Source organism: Phalangium opilio, unplaced genomic scaffold (assembly GCF_054372755.1).
Source record: "Phalangium opilio isolate 3A_F unplaced genomic scaffold, DU_Popi_V2 ptg000017l_1, whole genome shotgun sequence".
In the NCBI taxonomy this organism is placed as follows: Eukaryota; Metazoa; Arthropoda; class Arachnida; order Opiliones; family Phalangiidae; genus Phalangium; species Phalangium opilio.
The window spans coordinates 9,464,435-9,482,299 of record NW_028324151.1 but is presented as its reverse complement, the minus strand read 5'-3'; the positions used below and the strand labels follow the sequence as shown (position 1 = coordinate 9,482,299).

The following is a 17,865-nucleotide window of genomic DNA, read 5'->3' as shown; positions in this document are numbered from 1 at the left end:
TGAGTTTTTTTAGCCACAACGTATATGTACATGTACGATGAGGCTCTTAGTTTGACCTGCCCTGTTGTTGTAGTGCCCGTTCTGCCACACTACGCTTTGGCAGTATAAATTTTTTCGTTCGTCATTGAAGGGAAAGTGAAAGGGAGACAATTGTGGTGAAGTTGATATTTTTTGTTCGTCTACTTAAAAGGAAGGGAATTATGATAGTAAGGTTAAGCTATATACTCTCCCTTTAAAATTTCACGCTTTCAATACTGCTCCCCTATTTCAACATTCAAAGAAATAGAGAGCAATTTTGAAAGCAAAAGCAAGTACTTACTGACGTTATTTTTAGAATGGTCTTAAGGCACCGGGATATTACAAGTATTGGGTGTTTTACCAAGTTCTTTCTCTTTCAAAGTTCTTCATAAGTTCATGTTAGAAATTTATAAGATGCGAAAATTATGCTTTGGCATAAGTCTATGTTGTAAACTAATATTTTCTGTACGTGTATTAATTGAGCGTTAGGTACGTAATCATTTTAGCACGGTTAAAGGAAGCTCGATCATCGAGGGGGTAATTACTAAAACTTTCTGTTCTTCTATTAAGGAATACTTGTGTGTAATCATTTTAGCATTGTTAAAGCTAACGCCTTGTTTTTAGAATGGTCTTACGGGTAATCATTTTAGTAATGTTAAGGATAGGGAATCGAGGGGCTACTCACTCAAAATTTCTCATTGTGTCGCACTACTACAATTGTAACATAAATAAATTTATTGAAGTAAGGATTACGGGTAATCATTATAGCACAGTTAAGAGTTGTGCATCGAGGGGCTATTCACATAAATTTTATGTACACCTGTTAAGTACGGTACGATGTGGCTACTATTACGAGCCCTTGAGTCGTCTTGTTATTAGTTATTTTTATTGGTCTGCAATAAGGTTAAAATACAAGGATGTTACGTATAACAATAATGTTTTCTACTCAATTAACTACGTTTATGAAGCTGAAGCCTGAAACAGAATTCCACCAACTGACTTTTAATTTGCCAAAACCATAGTGCAAATTGACCTTGGTCAGATAGAGCCAGTGAATAATATGGTTTTAGAGTCTCCCCGAACTTTCCCAGGTCCCGTTGTCAGTCAAAAACACCTGTCTATAACGGGGGAAGGAAACCGTTCTTAAGACGATATTGATGGTAGACGAGGTTAAAGGCGAAGGATAATTGGCACTAGGTGACTGGCATCATTTGATCTACAACCTTAATTGCTCCATTAAATAGTTTAAATCAGGGAGGAGAGACTTGAGAGGGAGTGTTAAAGTGAATAGGCGCGTTCTTTCGCTTCGTGGCTAAAATCGTCTCTCTCTGGCGCTGACTCAGGGACTCATGGCGGTGTCCGCTCGCATGCGTCAAATTTAAAAACCGGCTTTGAAGTTCCAGGGCTCGACATAAGGATATTTTTTTTAGTAGTCAGCCTGACTAGTGAGCCCCCCTATCCCAATTTTTTTTAGTAGTCACTGACTAGTGAGACGCATGGTTTACGAATATTTGGGACATTTTTTTACTAGTCAAGTTGACTAGTGAGCCCCCAGATTTCGATTTATTTTAGTAGTCAAGGCATTTTTTTTAGTAGTCAAATGCCTTGACTAGTGCCTTATGTCTAGCCCTGCTTTGAACTAGAAGGGGAAAGTCGTGTTTGAATTTCTGCCATGGTTAACTATAAGAAGTGTTGTTTTTTAATTGTTCAAGTAACCCTAAGTATTTAACAAGACCCGACATGGTAAATATCGTTTTCAAACCATTTCCCAAACCAAAAACAAAGCTTGAAATTTATTGAAAGCGATTGAAAGTGAATAGAAGCTAGTGGAAATCGGTCTTCCACTAGCTAATATCCATCTTTTACATTTTTTAATCTGGGTTTTTGGCTTTGGAAACGCGTGGAAGGATATTCTTTCATATATTTTTAAGCGAATACCTTGAATCATTCCTACAACCGTTACAAAAACCATTTGGCATTTTTATTAAGCCTCGGTTTCCTCCCAACAGACGTTGATTGTTGGTTGAACAGAGTGAGTGGGGCAACAGTAAAGTGACCATACGTCCCGGTTTAGCCGGGACAGTCCCGGTTTGTTAAACTATGTCCCGGTGTCCCCGAAGAATGCCTCGGGACACTAAAAAGTCCCGTTTTCTGGAAATTGTCCCAGTTTTGATTATCGCGTGGTATATGTAATTATGCATTATGCTAAATATTTCTTCAAATCTGTGAACAATGTCAAGGTGACTTGTGTAGTTTTTCTAGTGACGAGTGAGTCTTCTTTTATTCAAAATGCCTAAACGCAAATGCGTATTTAACGACAACCTTCAAAAGAGTTAGTTAGGCGCCAAGTTTATCAAAATTTAGCTCTTTCATCGAGATCAAATTCATAGACAGCGAAATTGCGGAGCTCGCTTCGCTCGCTCTGAATTTTTAAACATAATATTTTCAATAGGCTTTGCTTTTCAAAGTAAAATCCGATTAGTTTTTTTGAGATTTTTCTACATAGTTTAAGCTAAAATAGGTTTACCTATGAGGGTTTTTAGTACTATATTTCCTATAAAAACACACTTTCTTTTCAATAATATCATAATTCATATTTTCTATTAGGAATTAAAATTTTTGGCTGAGCTCCCTGGTGTTGCCTTGGGCCCCAGCCCGCCTGAGAAAAACAATGATCGGCGCCCCTGCTTAAAATCATCACCAGACCTCCATAAACAAATCTGTGCTTCAGAAAAATATAAGAAAGACAATATCAACCCTTAGAAAAATCTTAGTTGTGTTTACTTCAATCCGAATTTTAGTTTGTTTCTAGTGTTTACAAGCCGTCCCGGTTTGGGGTAAAAAATAAATGGTCACTTTAGGCAACAGTCGATGGAAGCGGAAGCTGGCGGCAGAGAGAATTTTTAAATAGGCCTTTCTATAAATTATTTCGCGGCAGGGTACGAACGCCCTTCATCTCTGCTTTTTTCCCCCGGCAACATTTTCTTTTCGCGGGAGGGAAGAATAGCCTTCGTCTCTGCTTTTTCCCCCGGCAACATACGGATTTTATGTAAAGGCCTATTCTCTCTGCTGGCGGTAGTAAACGACGTCACTCGCGCCTGCGCGTTAGCTAAAATTGTGGAACGGAGATAAAAAATTCCTACCCCCACTTTCTTTCCCAATTGCCACTGTATGACGGTTTTTTTAGCATTAGATCAACACTCCCTCTAACGTTCCTTACTCCCTGTTTAAATCACGAAGCAATTCATAGAAGTCACGTACTCTATTTCATTAGCATTATAATCGAAGACAGTTTTATAATTATCCCTAATAATTACATAATAATCGACGAAGGAAATTTCTAAAAGTTGGACATGCAAAGAATTCGACTATAATGATAATATCAAGAGAAAATAGGCGAGTACAATACTTTGGTCAAAATTTAACTTTAACCCTGCTTTCTACCTCGTTTGAGGGTCGTCCTGTTTTTTACCCCCTTAAACTTAAATAGCCAATCAGGAGGCTAGAGGTTGGATATGGGATTCTGGGAGAGTAGTCTGCTTTGCGGGAACAATTTTTCTTCTCTCTAAAAGATGTGAGGAGGCTACGGGAGGCTATCTTGAGAGGAGGGTCGCAACGCTAGAGCGTTAGAAATCTAATCCCTCAAACGAGGTGCAGCATGTGGAGGCAGAAGTATTATACTCTCTTCTATTTTCTCGTGGTAATATCATAAGTTTATAAGATATGGAACGTGCCTTATGAACTTATGATAATATTGATAAACAACAAAATATTTCGACTGAAAAATTATCCTTGAACTACTCCCTTTTATTTACGATTAGAATTATAAATTTTTTAATTCTGATATTTTTGAATTGCCCCAATAATTATATAATAAACGATATTATCATATTACCCGTGAAAGGTTTGCTATCTTTATCTATCAAAGTCGAAAAAGTTCTTTGTAATTCATTTTGATAGGCGGAAAACATGAAATCAAAAATTTGAGCCAGCAAAAATTGAATCACTGATCGTCTGAAAGAACCTTTAGAAGGCTGAAGTTTTGAAAAGACGTTAACAAAGATTTTTCTAATGCGCGGCCATTTTAAAAAATAGCGGCTAGAAATGCAAAGAACCTTCTTTATAGAATAATGTCAGGTCCCTAGCAAGTTATGATTGGACTGTTTTACGTATGACCCCTTATTTAAATTAGCATTGACTTTCAGTGTTTTACTTAAATTTAAGGGGTCGTCCGTAAATCACTCTAATCTTATCTTTTTATTGTGGCCTGTGAGCAAAATGTCATAGAACATTTTAGACTCAAAATCGTCAATAGAACCAAACCACTGTATAATATAACTGTCCTACCACTATTAGGGTGGAGAACTTCTGGTTTGTGCTCGATATGTTTTGATGGAGATTTTATATTCTAGAATTGCGCACACCTTGAAGCACCTTGTATTTAAAACTATTGTAAAGGTTAGAGTAGGAATGAAAAAAAAGTGGATTATTTAAATTTCCCTTCTACCTTCGAAATATGTCAACTTGACTAAAGTAATGAAAGAAATCGTAAACGTTTGCATTAAAATTTAAATCAATGAGTATTGATTAAAAATACATTAACTCATTACATGATAGTAGAACACGTGGTAAAGAATTATGGCCCTCTGTAGTCATCTTTAAATTGTAGTGAAGCTTAAGTGCTTTTAATATCACATAGATCTGTTCAGATGTGTCTTTCATTTGGGCATGCGACGATTTTAATTAGTTACATTGATCCTAGGCGTTTTTCCTAATTAGCAAAGAAACGTAAGCAATTCTAAATCAAACTTATAACGCGACAGCAAGCTTCACACTAATCACGACACTGACGGCCATAACCATCAACCGGAACTTCCGTAGGTTAACGTGACTCCAGATCCGGGTTAATGGGAAAACTATACTTGTAAAACTGAGCTATAGATGGCGGGCTTGGATGTCTTGGAAGAAAACGCTGTTTACAAAAGCATAACCTACGTCCAGTACTTATAGGGAGATGTAATATGATCTACTTATGATAATTTCAATTGCTCTTTTGAAAAAAGTATCCTTTAATTTAATTATCTTCTGAAAAACACGAATATTTCGGCAAGCAGAATTAGACAATTAAGACACTGGCATACAAGCGCTGTTCGAAAAACGATTGATATGTCTTTAAGAGTTGTTGGTGAAACTTCAGCCTCTGGATCAGGTTGCCAAGCGCGTCTTTCTATCAAGTAGCTGTTGCGAAAAATGAATTGGTATGGTATTTTCGTTTCCACCAAGCTTAGAATTCTGAAGGAAATGCTTTAAATATTTAGGTCTTATTGTTCAAACCAAGAACCCATATAAGATCTGAGAATGTATGAATCGGTATCGTTGATATTCATGTGCTCACAACAGTGGCATCGGTAGGGCCTTATTTTTGTCAAACAGCATAATTTCACACAAATTTTCGAATAGTTATTCCAACGAGCCAATTATGCAAAATTTTAAAATTTCTAATAAGAACTATCAAATAGTTTGCCCCGATTAAGCTCCCCCCCCCAAATTTCAAGCCCTAGCGACGCTACTGGCTGACAATCCAACACCATCATGAGACGTTCTAAGGTCTTATTTTGGTTTCTTGTTCAATTGCGTCAGGAAACGTACATATGGTTAAAAATCTCTTGGTTGCTAACCGAAAGACTTCTGTTGAAGGAAAGTGTCATAACACCGGAGCTTAAGGACTCTTCGCCGTAATAAAAGACCGTTTCTTCACCCTGGACCATGTCGAAAATCGCGGTCCACAATAATTCATGGACCACCAAGGCCTTCTTTCCGTCTCGGATATCTCTCATTAATGCCTCGCCCCATATCAAGTTTTCGATGGTGACAAAGGACTGTTCTTTTTCCACCATTTCGATAAACCTCTTTGCCACGTCGTCGTATTCCGACTTAAACATAACGTAATGAATGAAACGACCTTACACGAGTATGAGACCAACCTTGATTTGCATCAGCACGTGTGCGTGCAAGTTCTGGACGACCACTGGTTGCATTTTTGTGGCCGTGATCAAATCCAAAACGGTATCGATTTTGGCATAGGCTATCTCTGACAAGTTTGAACTCAAGAAAGAACAGATGTAGGTAAATATCACCAAACTACCCAATAACCACGAACCAATTACAATCCTGCTGGACAAGTACCGTGAAACGTTATCCATGGCTATACAGGGAAACGAGTGGTTATCATTTATGGTCAATCCCCGCTTTCAAAGTTGCAACTTATTACCTTGATGCGAGGTCGAACGGGATATTTCCCACAAGTACTTGAAGAATAAATTTCGAAAAGAGTTCGGATATTTACTGGGAATGATGAAGTGCACGAAGGAAGTACAGAGCGTGACCAATAGTGAGGCGATGATAAAAGCCAGTTTGACGTCGTTATCCTAGGATATTAGTGGTGTCGAAGCTGTGGTTTCGTACTTTTCCGGAGCTTTACTTATTAGAAACGTATCTGGTGTATTAGTCCATGCTGAATTTACAAAGTACTTCAGTCTCCCGTAGACAGAGGTGTCAGCCACCATGTAAAACATGTGTATGTCCTGATATTTAAGAGAATTTATACTCATCATTGGTGGTTACAGTATAATTGTTCAGTAATTCAAGAGTAAGGAACTGAAACGTAGGTAGGGCTAGTTTTCCCATAGAAGATATGATTATCCAACCCCTCGATAATCACGCTTGATGGCATTATGTCCGTATCCTCGCAATGCACTTGTGACACTGTAAAGAATTACCTTTGGTCAACGTGGTGCATCCCCGACCCATGACGAACTCCTACGCCATGGGTAAATCCCCGATTCGCACCACGGCTCTCAAGAAGACGCGGGAGAACACAGAAAGGGTTCTTATGGTAGTGTGATTACAAGCGCTCTTCGTGAGAAGATGGTCCCGAAACTAGCAATCAATATCGGCCATGTTGAGACCTTTGCTTTTGTTAAAAATTTCATCTTGATATGAACTTCAGTTCTAATATAAGTTGATAAGATACGTTCCATAAGTTTGTCACTGGTTAATGAGACCTTGTAATGAAGTGACGTATGTGAAACGTCATAGATTCTCGTAAAGCGACGCTTGGTGAGGCGCTCTCAAAGGCTTAGTACAGACGAAATAGGAAGAAGGACTGCATAACGGAGTGTAGTCCATTCTCGCTTGTCGTTCTCGAACTAGCTCTCAGTATGTCTCTAGCATAACGATGTATAGGTGGTGTCATACTTATGGAACATGCCTTTTAAACTTATTGTACTAAAGACTAATTTCGTACTACGAATCACGTTTGTGCGCGACTCATAAACAATAACGGTTGGCGACGAATAATGAAGAAATGGAGTCACCATTCTCAATTAACTAATTTTCGATTGTTTATTAACTAATAAACAATCGAAAAGAGGGAAAACCAGCCAAACGAGCGTGCGCATGACATTACGGATAAAACGCGTGTCTTTATTTGAATTATAATGCATATTATTTCATAAACACATAGAGAACACAAGATATATTCAATTGCTTTGATGAGCTACATACGACATCGCTTATTTTAGAAATCTGAACTAGTGCTAAGAGTAACAAGTTGGAAAACCAAAATATTACCTCTCCGAGTCAAGAGGTCTACTACTACAAACTTATTTACCTAGATATGGAATTATTTCTCTTTTATTGAAGTAAAAATTTACGAATTATAGAAGCAGTATTCCAAGCATTGCGAATAGACAGTAAAGCAGACGACATTTTACATCCAATAAGGATAAATCTTGGACACATGGAAATCAGTCAATGGGAAAAAGAACAGGAAATGAATTGTATAAATTTTGGAGAGATATAACCTTTATGTGTTTGTAAAGGCCCAATTGTCTACGCTTCAGCTGTTTACCCTATATACTCATAGCAACATTCACAAATGGTTTGCAGTGTAAACACTATCGTCTGTCTCACCTCATCAATATTCTTAGGTTGCCAACATGCGTGTTAAGGTTAAATAACATCAAAGCTGATTTGTGACTAGACGCACTGAAAAGCTTGCGCACCATAAAAAGAATGAAAACTCAGTAGCTAATACCCGTTTACCATTGGCCCTTTCACTGGTCTAATTGCCACCATGATCTTGTCTTCTATTATAATATCTAAACCTGATTATTTAAACGTGTATTTAACTTTCGGCTCACTCTGTACCGTTAATGTCTCTTCAATACAAACACGAAAATCAACACCCACCTTGGGCCTCAATTATTTACTCTTTAGTTCACTAGGCCTATTACGGAAAATACTTGATTTAACCGACAGCGTGTAAGCCTTAACGTTCTTCTTGATATAACTAAAGCAAGGATTATTCTATATACAGATGTAGTATAGCTTAAGTAATATATAAAGAGCCATTTCAAATAGACCAATTCGAATATTACATGCAAAGAAACAAACTTCCAGGGGCAAGCCGCCATTCTGAATAATTTCTCTCCCGCCACGAAACACCACTAGAGGGCAGCCCAAGCTCACTGCGTGTTAGAGGCTAGCAAGCCCGGTCATGCCTCTAGCGATGTCTCCTGGCGTGAGGGAAATTATTCAGAATGGCGGCTTGCCCCTGGAAGTTTTTTTCTCTGCATGTAATATTCGAATTGGTCTATAATAATATTAAAAAATATCTTTGGAATATCAAAATGAAACAGAGCTTTCAAGCTACAAACTACTAAAGGCATCGTAATTACGAAAAATACTTCCACATATTCACTTTATATTATGGAAAAAGGGAATATTAAGGTTCTGTATGATTTCTTAACACATCAACACAAGGCTAACTGCTAACGCGACGCACACAGACAAATACATAGACTGCTTTTTAACTCTTTCCGTATTAATTTTGAGTTGAGAAACAAGATTATCTTAAATATTAAAACAGCTAAAGTAATCGAATTGCCGAAAATATTATCCGTATTTTCATTTCATATACAGAGAAAAAGAAATTATGGTTCTGAGAGGAGCTTCTCATTTTGGTTGTTGTTTTGAAAAATATAACGCAATGCACGGGCCTTGATAGATATAGCAGGCAATGAATAAAATATATCGCAATGCACGGGCCTTGATAGATAGAGGAGGCAATGTAGGAAATATAACGCAATGCACGGGCCTTAATAGATATAGGAGGCAATGATTTAATCGACTTCGGTACTTGAGAGGTTTATCTTTAATATTTAAATAAATATAATTATTTTTAATTATTTTAATCTTCAATAATTAACATTAATAATAGATAAATCGTTTAAAATAAAGTTATTCCTATTATCTTTTGAAACTTTGCTAATATTGACGTTTAAAGTGAAGGGTACCCCTCTTGCCCGCTTTCGATACGATAACGATAGAGAAGAAGCCGGAATGGACAAAGACCAGAAGATGGTGGTGCATAGAAGCTGGTGTCAATGTGGAATTGACGAAGAACAGAAGATGGTGGTGCATAGAAGCTGGTGTCAATGTGGAATTGACGAAGAACAGAAGATGGTGGTGCATAGAAGCTGGTGTCAATGTGGGATTGACGAAGAACAGAAGATGGTGGTGCTTACGAGCCAGCAAGTACAGGCTAGTGTCCATGTGGGATGGACAAAGACTAGCAGATTGTGGTCCTTAGAGGCCAGTTAGTAAAAACTGGTGTTGGCAGATGAATGGCCAAATTTCCGTGAACCGCGAACGCGTTCCGGAAATCGGGTATATGTTTGCTCCGATTTGTAAACTGCGAACGCGGTCACGTGGGGTGTGACAGACACACACACACACACACCGACAGACACACACACCCACAAGTCCAGTGTAATACCTCTCCGCGACTCGGAGAGGTAAAAATTGAGTTATTCACTTGCATTCGTAATGTTAAATGTTTCCTAAGAAATTTGTAGTGTTAACAAATGGTGCACTTCAATAGAGTTGATATGCTCTTCGTATTGGCAAGAACCCATGTAAGATCTGAGAACTTCAAACAAAAAATGTTTTCTTCACTATTTCCGTATCAGTGTAACGGATATTTCGGTACTTCCACTTTTGCAACGAAAAAGGGGAAGGCTGTAAGACCTTTGACCTAGCTATTCTCGATGTAGTTTTAAAAAGTATTCAAATCCTTAACCCTTTGAAAATAAACCATTGAAACTAGTCAAAGCGTATCTAATCCCTTATCTCAGTTCAAAAGAACCCATAGAAACCAAGGGCTTCGAACTTGGAAAAACATATTGACAGCATGCAGGTGTAACTATGTAAACATGTATAGCATAAGCCTACACAGAGAGAAACCGTGACCCATCCACAAAAAGGGTCACATGAGGGTTCCTCTGTACGCGTGTAAAACACAAATAAGACATTCTGGCTCAATCTCTCGACCAGAGCAGTTAAGGCTCTCGATATCCTCTAGTAGGAGTAACAAGACTTAAGAGTGCGCGATGGACAATGACTTTTAACAAACTATGTGCCGTGCGTCGTAAAAGAACTAAGTAACTACAGCAGTTAGAACTAAGTAACTACAGTAGTAATCATCATAAGGATGCAGCCACGCCACACCCTGGATCCGAGTTATAACCCGCCAAACTAATAAGGAACCGGATCAAGCCATCGCCAGGACGTCGTCCAAGGAGAAACAATGAGAGCACCATGAGATAAGTCCACATCTAAAATATACCTTTTTACAGTAATACGAGTGAAACCATGAATTTATTCATTAACATGAATATATATCTGCATTGACAAGTTAAACTACATATTCAGGGATGGGAGGGGCTTAGTTTGCGTGACGTCAGAGAATCTCCGGCGGTTTGTTTTTAAAGCTAAAGCTCTTGTCATGCGAAATGCTAGCTATGCTTGTAAATTGATCAGCTACTGCATTAATTTTACCTCCAACAGCAGGAAAAAACCCAGCATGATCAATTCTCACCATTTCAGACGTTGGTAGTTAATTTTCAACCTTTTTCTTTATGGCCAAGGCTTAGCATTTTACCAACTGTTTTCTGGTCGTCTGCTGTTCGAACTTCCAGGTGTCTCGATTTTGATTGGCTACCGCGATGACGTTAAACGCGTTTGTAATATAAAGGTCCCTCCCATCCCTGAATAACATGATAGAAAGGCTAATGATACACTTATATATTCATGTTAATGAATAAATTCATGGTGAAACGTAACGGAGTTACAATAAGAATACTTCGGTATTAACGTAACATATGAGCCAAAAGGACGTAACACTTAATGTGTACATTAGCCACGAGTATTACTTCCGGGAGAACATTTAGGATAAGACGATTAGAGACGGAAAGTCGAAAATTAGTACTAATTAGAAATAAGAGGTTGGCCACCTCAGTTAGTAAACAACTCAATAAATAATTGAGTACGAAACTAAAATTGGAATTTAAATAAATTAGGAAAGGTACCATTGCATGTTCTTTAAGTTATTAACGCGTGCATGATTAGAGTTAAGCGTTAATTACCAGAACTGTGCATGCCAATCATTATTAGTTAATTATTACCAATATTTTGTTATTGTTATTCATGTATTCCAAGTGTTTTTATTATTATTATTAAATCTCATTTAATTGTTATCGAAGACCTTGGTACCTTATTAACATACGTAGTTAAGTTTTTAGAAATAAGAAATTAGAATAATTAGAATATTAGATACCCTTTTGACAACGTATAGATTAAGTCGGTAACCACCGAGGACCATATAAGAGGTTCGCCGAAAGAACGTTGCATCTCTCACATCGCAGCCATGTCTACCACCTTATAAGGACACCTTGTTCATTGTTTGAGTTCACGATAATCTAAAATGGCTAGTCATACATGGGTTCTTGCATATGGTAATAAAACGGACTTACTGGTATATAAAGCTCAGGGTTTTTGGGTCCCATTAACTCCATTGGAACGTGCTTGAACAGATAACTGTAATGGATTTATGTTTTTTTACTTCTTGTGGTTAATACACATATACAGACTTTGGAGCACACGAAAAACAAGCGGGGCTAGAGTGAACCAGCTTCCAACTCTTATAGGTAATATAGAAAGTCGTGGAAATAATAGCATTGTTCACTTCGCTTTGCGAAGCGACTGTCGATACCAATTCCAGGACCTTTCTCCAGTGAAAATTTCAGTTGAAAACAACAGAAAAATCATACATTTCTACAACATTTAGTGACACTAAAAAAAGCTTTCCCTTACTGATAGGCGATTAGTCATGGTAGGATTGTTTTCGAAATCCATAGAAATCTAGAACCCCTTCAATGTATCCTTATATCAAAAGTGTATAGATATAACAAGTCACGTAAAAATATTGGAAACCATACGAAGTATTGCAAAATTATTTTTGCCCTTGGTTTTTAATTATTATTGTGTTTGTGTGTAGGAGAATTACCTACCAAGTGTAATTCGTCCGCTTGAAGATAAGTCGCAATAATATTTCATTTCATTTTTTAAACGATTCAATTAAGTCGGAATTCTACGATAAATTTCAAAATATAAAGCTTAGTTTATGAAAGAAATTTCAGTTTTCTTACCTCCACAATGCCTATAATCAAGGGATTTTCATTCGAAGCTCCGGGTGTGTTACACTCGCCTGCTATTTGCTTAGCCATATTTGAAACGCAAAACAACAATTTCGATAAAAGCTACCGCGTATAGTGACTAACTTCACGACTCGTACGTTGATTAATTCGCTCAATTCTGTCTTTGCGAGTAAAAACAATGATATCATAAGGTTTGAAAGGTATGATCTTTTAAGTATGACACGTTACGTTAAAACTAAACTGCGTTATAGTTCTAGAACCGCGACCCACCGGAAGTGGTCGAAAACTCCGTTAATGTGGAGTCTCGGTGTTGCGGGTGGTCTTTTCCCATCTCATGTTTGAAGAGTATATCAGAATTTGAAGTTAGACGAAGTGAGGCTACAGACCCGGAATTATTCCTGGTCTGTGGTGTGACTAACTTATGATACACATAAACTTATGATACATATTAAATACAACGTTTTGTTTCGGCCTATATTTATCAAAAGTTCAATTACGTGCGCGTTTAGAAACGTAAACATTTGCAACATACACGAATCGTGAGAGTTTAATTATTACCAAGGGGTCAAACAATTCTATGAAAATAGTACAAGCATTGAGCCCAGCGGTCCTATAATTACTATAAAATCCTATATTTTTGAACCTGTCCTATATTATCCTATAATTTCACTAAAGGTCCTATAATATCCTATATTTTTGACATAGTCCAAGTTTTCGTATAGATTAGCATAAAAATCAAAATTTTGCTGTTTTTATCAAGATCACATTTGAATAGACACCGAAATTGCGGAGCTCGCTTAGGATTTTTATATATTATATTTTAATTAAGTTCCTCTGAATTTTCCAAGTAAAGTCCAATTAGGCCTAGTTATTCTTTTTTTTTCTTTTTTGAGATTTTTCTACATAGTTTAAGCCCCAAAATTGTATTATATACGAGCAGTTTTAGTCCTATATTTTCCTATAAAAACACATTTTTTCTCCTATAAAATCCTATAATAAAGGAAAAAAAATCCTATATTTCCTATAAGGAATTTAAATTTCTGACTGGGCTCCCTGTACAAGGTGAACTACGAGAACGTTGTGGTTCGAAATCGATCCAATGTTAAAGCAAGGATTATTTAAAATGTCTAAGGACAAAACGCAGAGAAGGAAATATCGAAGGTAGATGTTCCAAACGGTACCTAGTGGACACAATCGGCAAACCGGAAAGCCAATATTTTGAAGCGTCAACACGTGACCGAGTTCTTGAAAGTTCTGTCGCTCTCTGTTTGCTCTAGCAGACCTACTAAAACCTTGCCTATTAAACTAAATTAGTGTAAACTCACCTCATATAATCTTGAATTAAATGTTTGCTTTAATCAAGGATTATTGCTTTAATCTATTATTAAAATTAAATTAAACTAACCTCATTCTTGAATCTTGAACTAAATGTTCTTAAGGACCGTTGACAATTCGAAAAAGAACTATACAGCATGCTTTCGAAAACTATCTCTCTTTCGTCTATGCTTTTGCGATAATAAGATAGGTGGCACCAGGAGTTCATAATGTTATTATGAACTCCTGGTGGCACCATATCGGTATTTCTTTTCCGTTTGACGCACCAAAACAGTAGGTGGAAAAGAGGGGGATGGGTTAATATTTCGGAACAACTGGAGAACATTCCCTTACTATAGAGATCTGTGTGTGCGTTTTATCCTTACACATTTTAAATAATCCTTGGTTAAAGTCTCCGAAATAGGTTTACGCAAGAAGAACAGAGTGCCTATCCCGTTGGATAACGGAAAATAAGTCAATGTTCTTTTGTTATTTATTCTATAGCAATCATATTGTTTTGGCAAATGGGTATAGTTTCATTAGTATTGTGTTTATTTCAGTCAAACATGATATCGTAATTAGTTTCTCCCCGCTCCGTCCCCGCTTTCTCGGACTCCGGCGCCCAAAAGGCGCGGGGTTTAAATCGTCCCAGCTTCGGCCAAAGGCTCCTACAGTCAGCCCTCCCCTCTCTGCCCCCTCCAAGGCTGAGAGCATGCTCCCTACGCCATCTACAGGGACGTACTCGTGTATGGACTGCGGCGAATTGAGTGGGGATATGTTCCCCCGCTTCAGTGCGAGGACTGCCGCCACTGGTGGCATCGCGGCTGCCTTGGCATGGATGGCGCGTTTTATGATTTTATAAGCACTTCACCCAGCTCTCAATGTCTATGTTGAGGTGAAACTGGCCGAGTCCATGGACTAACAGAAAATTAAGGATCGCCTTGCCAAGCTTGAACTGTCGCCTGCTGCTGCGGTTCATTCTACGGGGCCTGTAGTGCCCGCCCTTGCTAACCTGCCTGAACGATTGAGTGCCACTCAGTCTGAGCTCCGGGCCTCGCGCGATACCATGAAGGGTCATGAACAAGAGACCAAGACCTTGTTTGATGAACACGCTCGGCGCCTGGTGGCTCTCGAAAAATCGGTCCTGGACATCCCCGTCCTCCGGGAGGAACTCACGCATCGCTTTGGGAAGTTGATATACGCTTTGATGAGCAATCCGAACGTCAAAAACGAAGCCATAATATTATTGTGCATAATGTCTGAGAATCCGGCTCCAAGGACCCTACTGCTCGACGACCCCTGCTTGACCTTCTGGAGGCGGCTAAGAAGCTTCGGACTGCTGCTCTCCCGGTTGGTCATAAATTCCATCGTGCCCGCATCACTCCAGATCGTACTGTCCTTGAACGCAATGCCCTCAAGAAGACCCTTCGCCCTCGTATCTCTGCTACGCCTCGCTCTCTTGACGGTTCGGCCGCACCGGATGGCTCTGCCATGCCTGCATCGGAGGGTTGACTACTCTCGACCGTCATTCTCGCCAGCCCGTCTACCTAAAACCCTTACGCCATCCCGTTCGTCCCTACCTCGTCTGACTTTATGGATATCTCTCTTATAAATCGTGCCCGCCTGACTCCAGATCGTACTGTCCTTGAACGCGATGCCCCCAAGAAGACCCTTCGCCTTCGTATCTCTGCTACGCCTCGCTCTCTTGATGGTTCGGCCGCACCGGATGGCTCTGCCATGCCTGCATCGGAGGGTTGACTGACTCCCCTCGACCGTCATTCTCACCAGCCCGTCTACCCTAAACCCTTACGCCATCCCGTTCGTCCCTACCTTGTCTGACTTTTTGGATATCTCTCTTATAAATCGTCTTGCTCCGGTTGCAAAAAACATTTCTGAGCGCGTCAATGTTGGTGTTCCTCGCGCTGCCCCTGCTGGTTCTCCCGGTGTTATTCGCACCCTTATACCTTGTTCTCCTTGTGAGTCACTGAAGATTCTCAGTACAAACGCTGAATCGTTATTAAGTAAAGTTCTCGAGTTACGGTGTTTCGTCTGGGACGAGGTGACACACGTGATTGCTGTTTCCGAGTCTTGGCTCAAAGACGGAGTGGGCGGTGCGTTATACCACATTGCTGTCTATGACTCTTTTCGCTCTGACTGTGATGTAACCGTCCGAAGTGGATGTGTTTTATACTGTAAAACCCCTCTTGCCGCGTCCCTCAACCGTTCACTTACATCGCCCAATGTTGTGGCCTGTCAGTTTAAAGTTGTCGATACCCTGTTTATTGTCATATGTGTTTATCGCAGTCCTTCTGCGTCCTTGGACTTCCTGAAGCTTTTACTAGCGACGATTGAGAGGGCTGCCCGGTTGGCCGACCGCCTGCTTGTTTTGGGCGACTTTAACGCGCCGTCGATTCATTGGCCAACCTACACGACGTCTTTGGGTGTACTGTCCGTGGAGTCTCGACTGCTCACGGTTTTTACTGGCTGCCGTTTAAGGCAACACGTCAGTCTCCCCGCTAGCAGCCGTGGCGAGCATGTGACGTCACTTCTGGATTTAGTCCTTACCTATGACTGGGATGTGGTGTATGGGCTTACCCATTTACCTCCTTTGGGTAAGGCGGACCATGATGTCCTAACCTTTTCGTTAACACTCGTCAGTGCTTTGCCAGCTCCGTACCTTCCCCCTGACCGTTTCGCGTATGGTCGCGGTGACTACGAGCTTTTTCGGGCTGCTTTACTTACCAAGGACTGGGATCGTGTGCGCCTGGCTCCCACCGTAAATGACATGGTTGAGCTCTTCGTGGCTCATGTTCTTACTGCTCGGGCGGATAGTGTTCCCCTTCTTGTTGGTCGGGTGCCCACACCAGAGAGGAGAGATAGAGGGAGATAGAAACGCGCTTTATAAAATCCGCCGAAAAACGGGAAAATAGGGGGGGGGGGTAGTAAAAACAATTTTTGGTACGTTTCGTCGTTTAGTTTTAGTCCTTTGCGCATGGGGCATTGACCGCCTCGCCTTATCCCTGTCATCCCCTACCTCAACTGTGCGCGAGAAAGCAACGCATAGGTATCGCGGTGTACCCTAGATTTACCCCCGTTTTCACCACGCATGGATCACGGCTGCCTATACTGATTCTCTCTCCCTCTTTCTCTCCTCTCTGCCCACACGCTCTGGACTTTGTCGTGAGCCTTGGTGGTCCGCCAGCAGGGTTGTTTGATTTAAATCAGTTTGATTTAAATCACTGATTTAAATCATGATTTAAATCAAGCGATTTTTTTAAAAAAAATCATTTGATTTAAATCAAGAATATATTTTTATTTTTAAAAAATGTTTTCTAAGATTCCAAGGAGTAGTTTAAGTAACTCGAGAAGAAACTTAACTTGAAAAGACCTAAAATTAAAAATAATCGTGGTTTTGGTATATTTCAATGTAAGTTTTTCCCAGAATTCCAGTTTGTCTTGCTGGAAAGGCTAGGAAATGAAATAGCGGTGAAGCTAGTCTTTTTATACAAGCATTTGAATAGTAATAATATCCAATAGCTGCTTAAATGTCATGATTATTTTGCTTTTGGTTAATTTTGACTCAAAAGTTTTCATGTTGGTAATTTACTATCTATTAGTTCAATAAAAATCAAAAAAATCAAATAAATCAATTAAAATCAAAAAAATCCGATTTAAATCAAAAAAATCGATTTTTTTGATTTTTTTGAAAAAATCCCTGTCCGCCAGTACGGAGAAGTTAATTTGGGCGAAGCGCGTTGCCTTCCGGCGCTACCGATCATCACCGACTACGGCTCATCGTCATGTCTTTGCACGCGCGCGTAATGTTCTTACGCGGCATATACGTTCCACTAAGTTCCGGTATTAATCTCGTCTAGTCGCTGAAATTCCCGTTAATCCCAAGGCTCTTTACTCTCACGTCTCGCGTTCGCTGAACCCCAGAGCTCATCTGTCGGTTGTCGGCAACCCTGCTGGC

The 17,865-nt window shown here is 39.5% G+C and overlaps 2 protein-coding genes across 3 annotated transcripts in view; both read right to left on the bottom strand.

The window, feature by feature from the left end:
• Window positions 1-5,063: 5,063 nt before the first annotated feature.
• On the bottom strand, window positions 5,064-6,445 carry LOC149703004 (uncharacterized). 2 transcript variants are annotated; one of them, XM_089866921.1, is made up of 4 exons: window positions 6,290-6,445; window positions 6,003-6,223; window positions 5,697-5,951; window positions 5,064-5,310 (listed from the first exon to the last, which is right to left on the bottom strand). In XM_089866921.1, exons 2-4 carry the CDS (start codon window positions 6,219-6,221, stop codon window positions 5,224-5,226), a joined length of 561 nt encoding a protein of 186 aa, XP_089723047.1. In that variant the 5' UTR covers window positions 6,222-6,223; window positions 6,290-6,445; the 3' UTR covers window positions 5,064-5,223. The 2 variants fall into 2 exon arrangements, with proteins under 2 accessions (XP_089723047.1, XP_089723046.1); XM_089866920.1 differs by having other exon boundaries at window positions 5,668-5,951; window positions 6,290-6,444.
• A 1-nt stretch (window position 6,446) lies between these two features.
• LOC149702996 (uncharacterized) overlaps window positions 6,447-17,865 on the bottom strand; it is an 80,834-nt gene continuing 69,415 nt past the window's right edge. The window contains exons 4-5 of the mRNA XM_089866922.1: window positions 11,895-11,958; window positions 6,447-6,602 (exon numbers count right to left, since the gene is read on the bottom strand). Of these exons, the coding sequence (XP_089723048.1) occupies window positions 6,447-6,602; window positions 11,895-11,958 (220 nt within the window). The remainder of the gene's footprint in view (window positions 6,603-11,894; window positions 11,959-17,865) is intronic.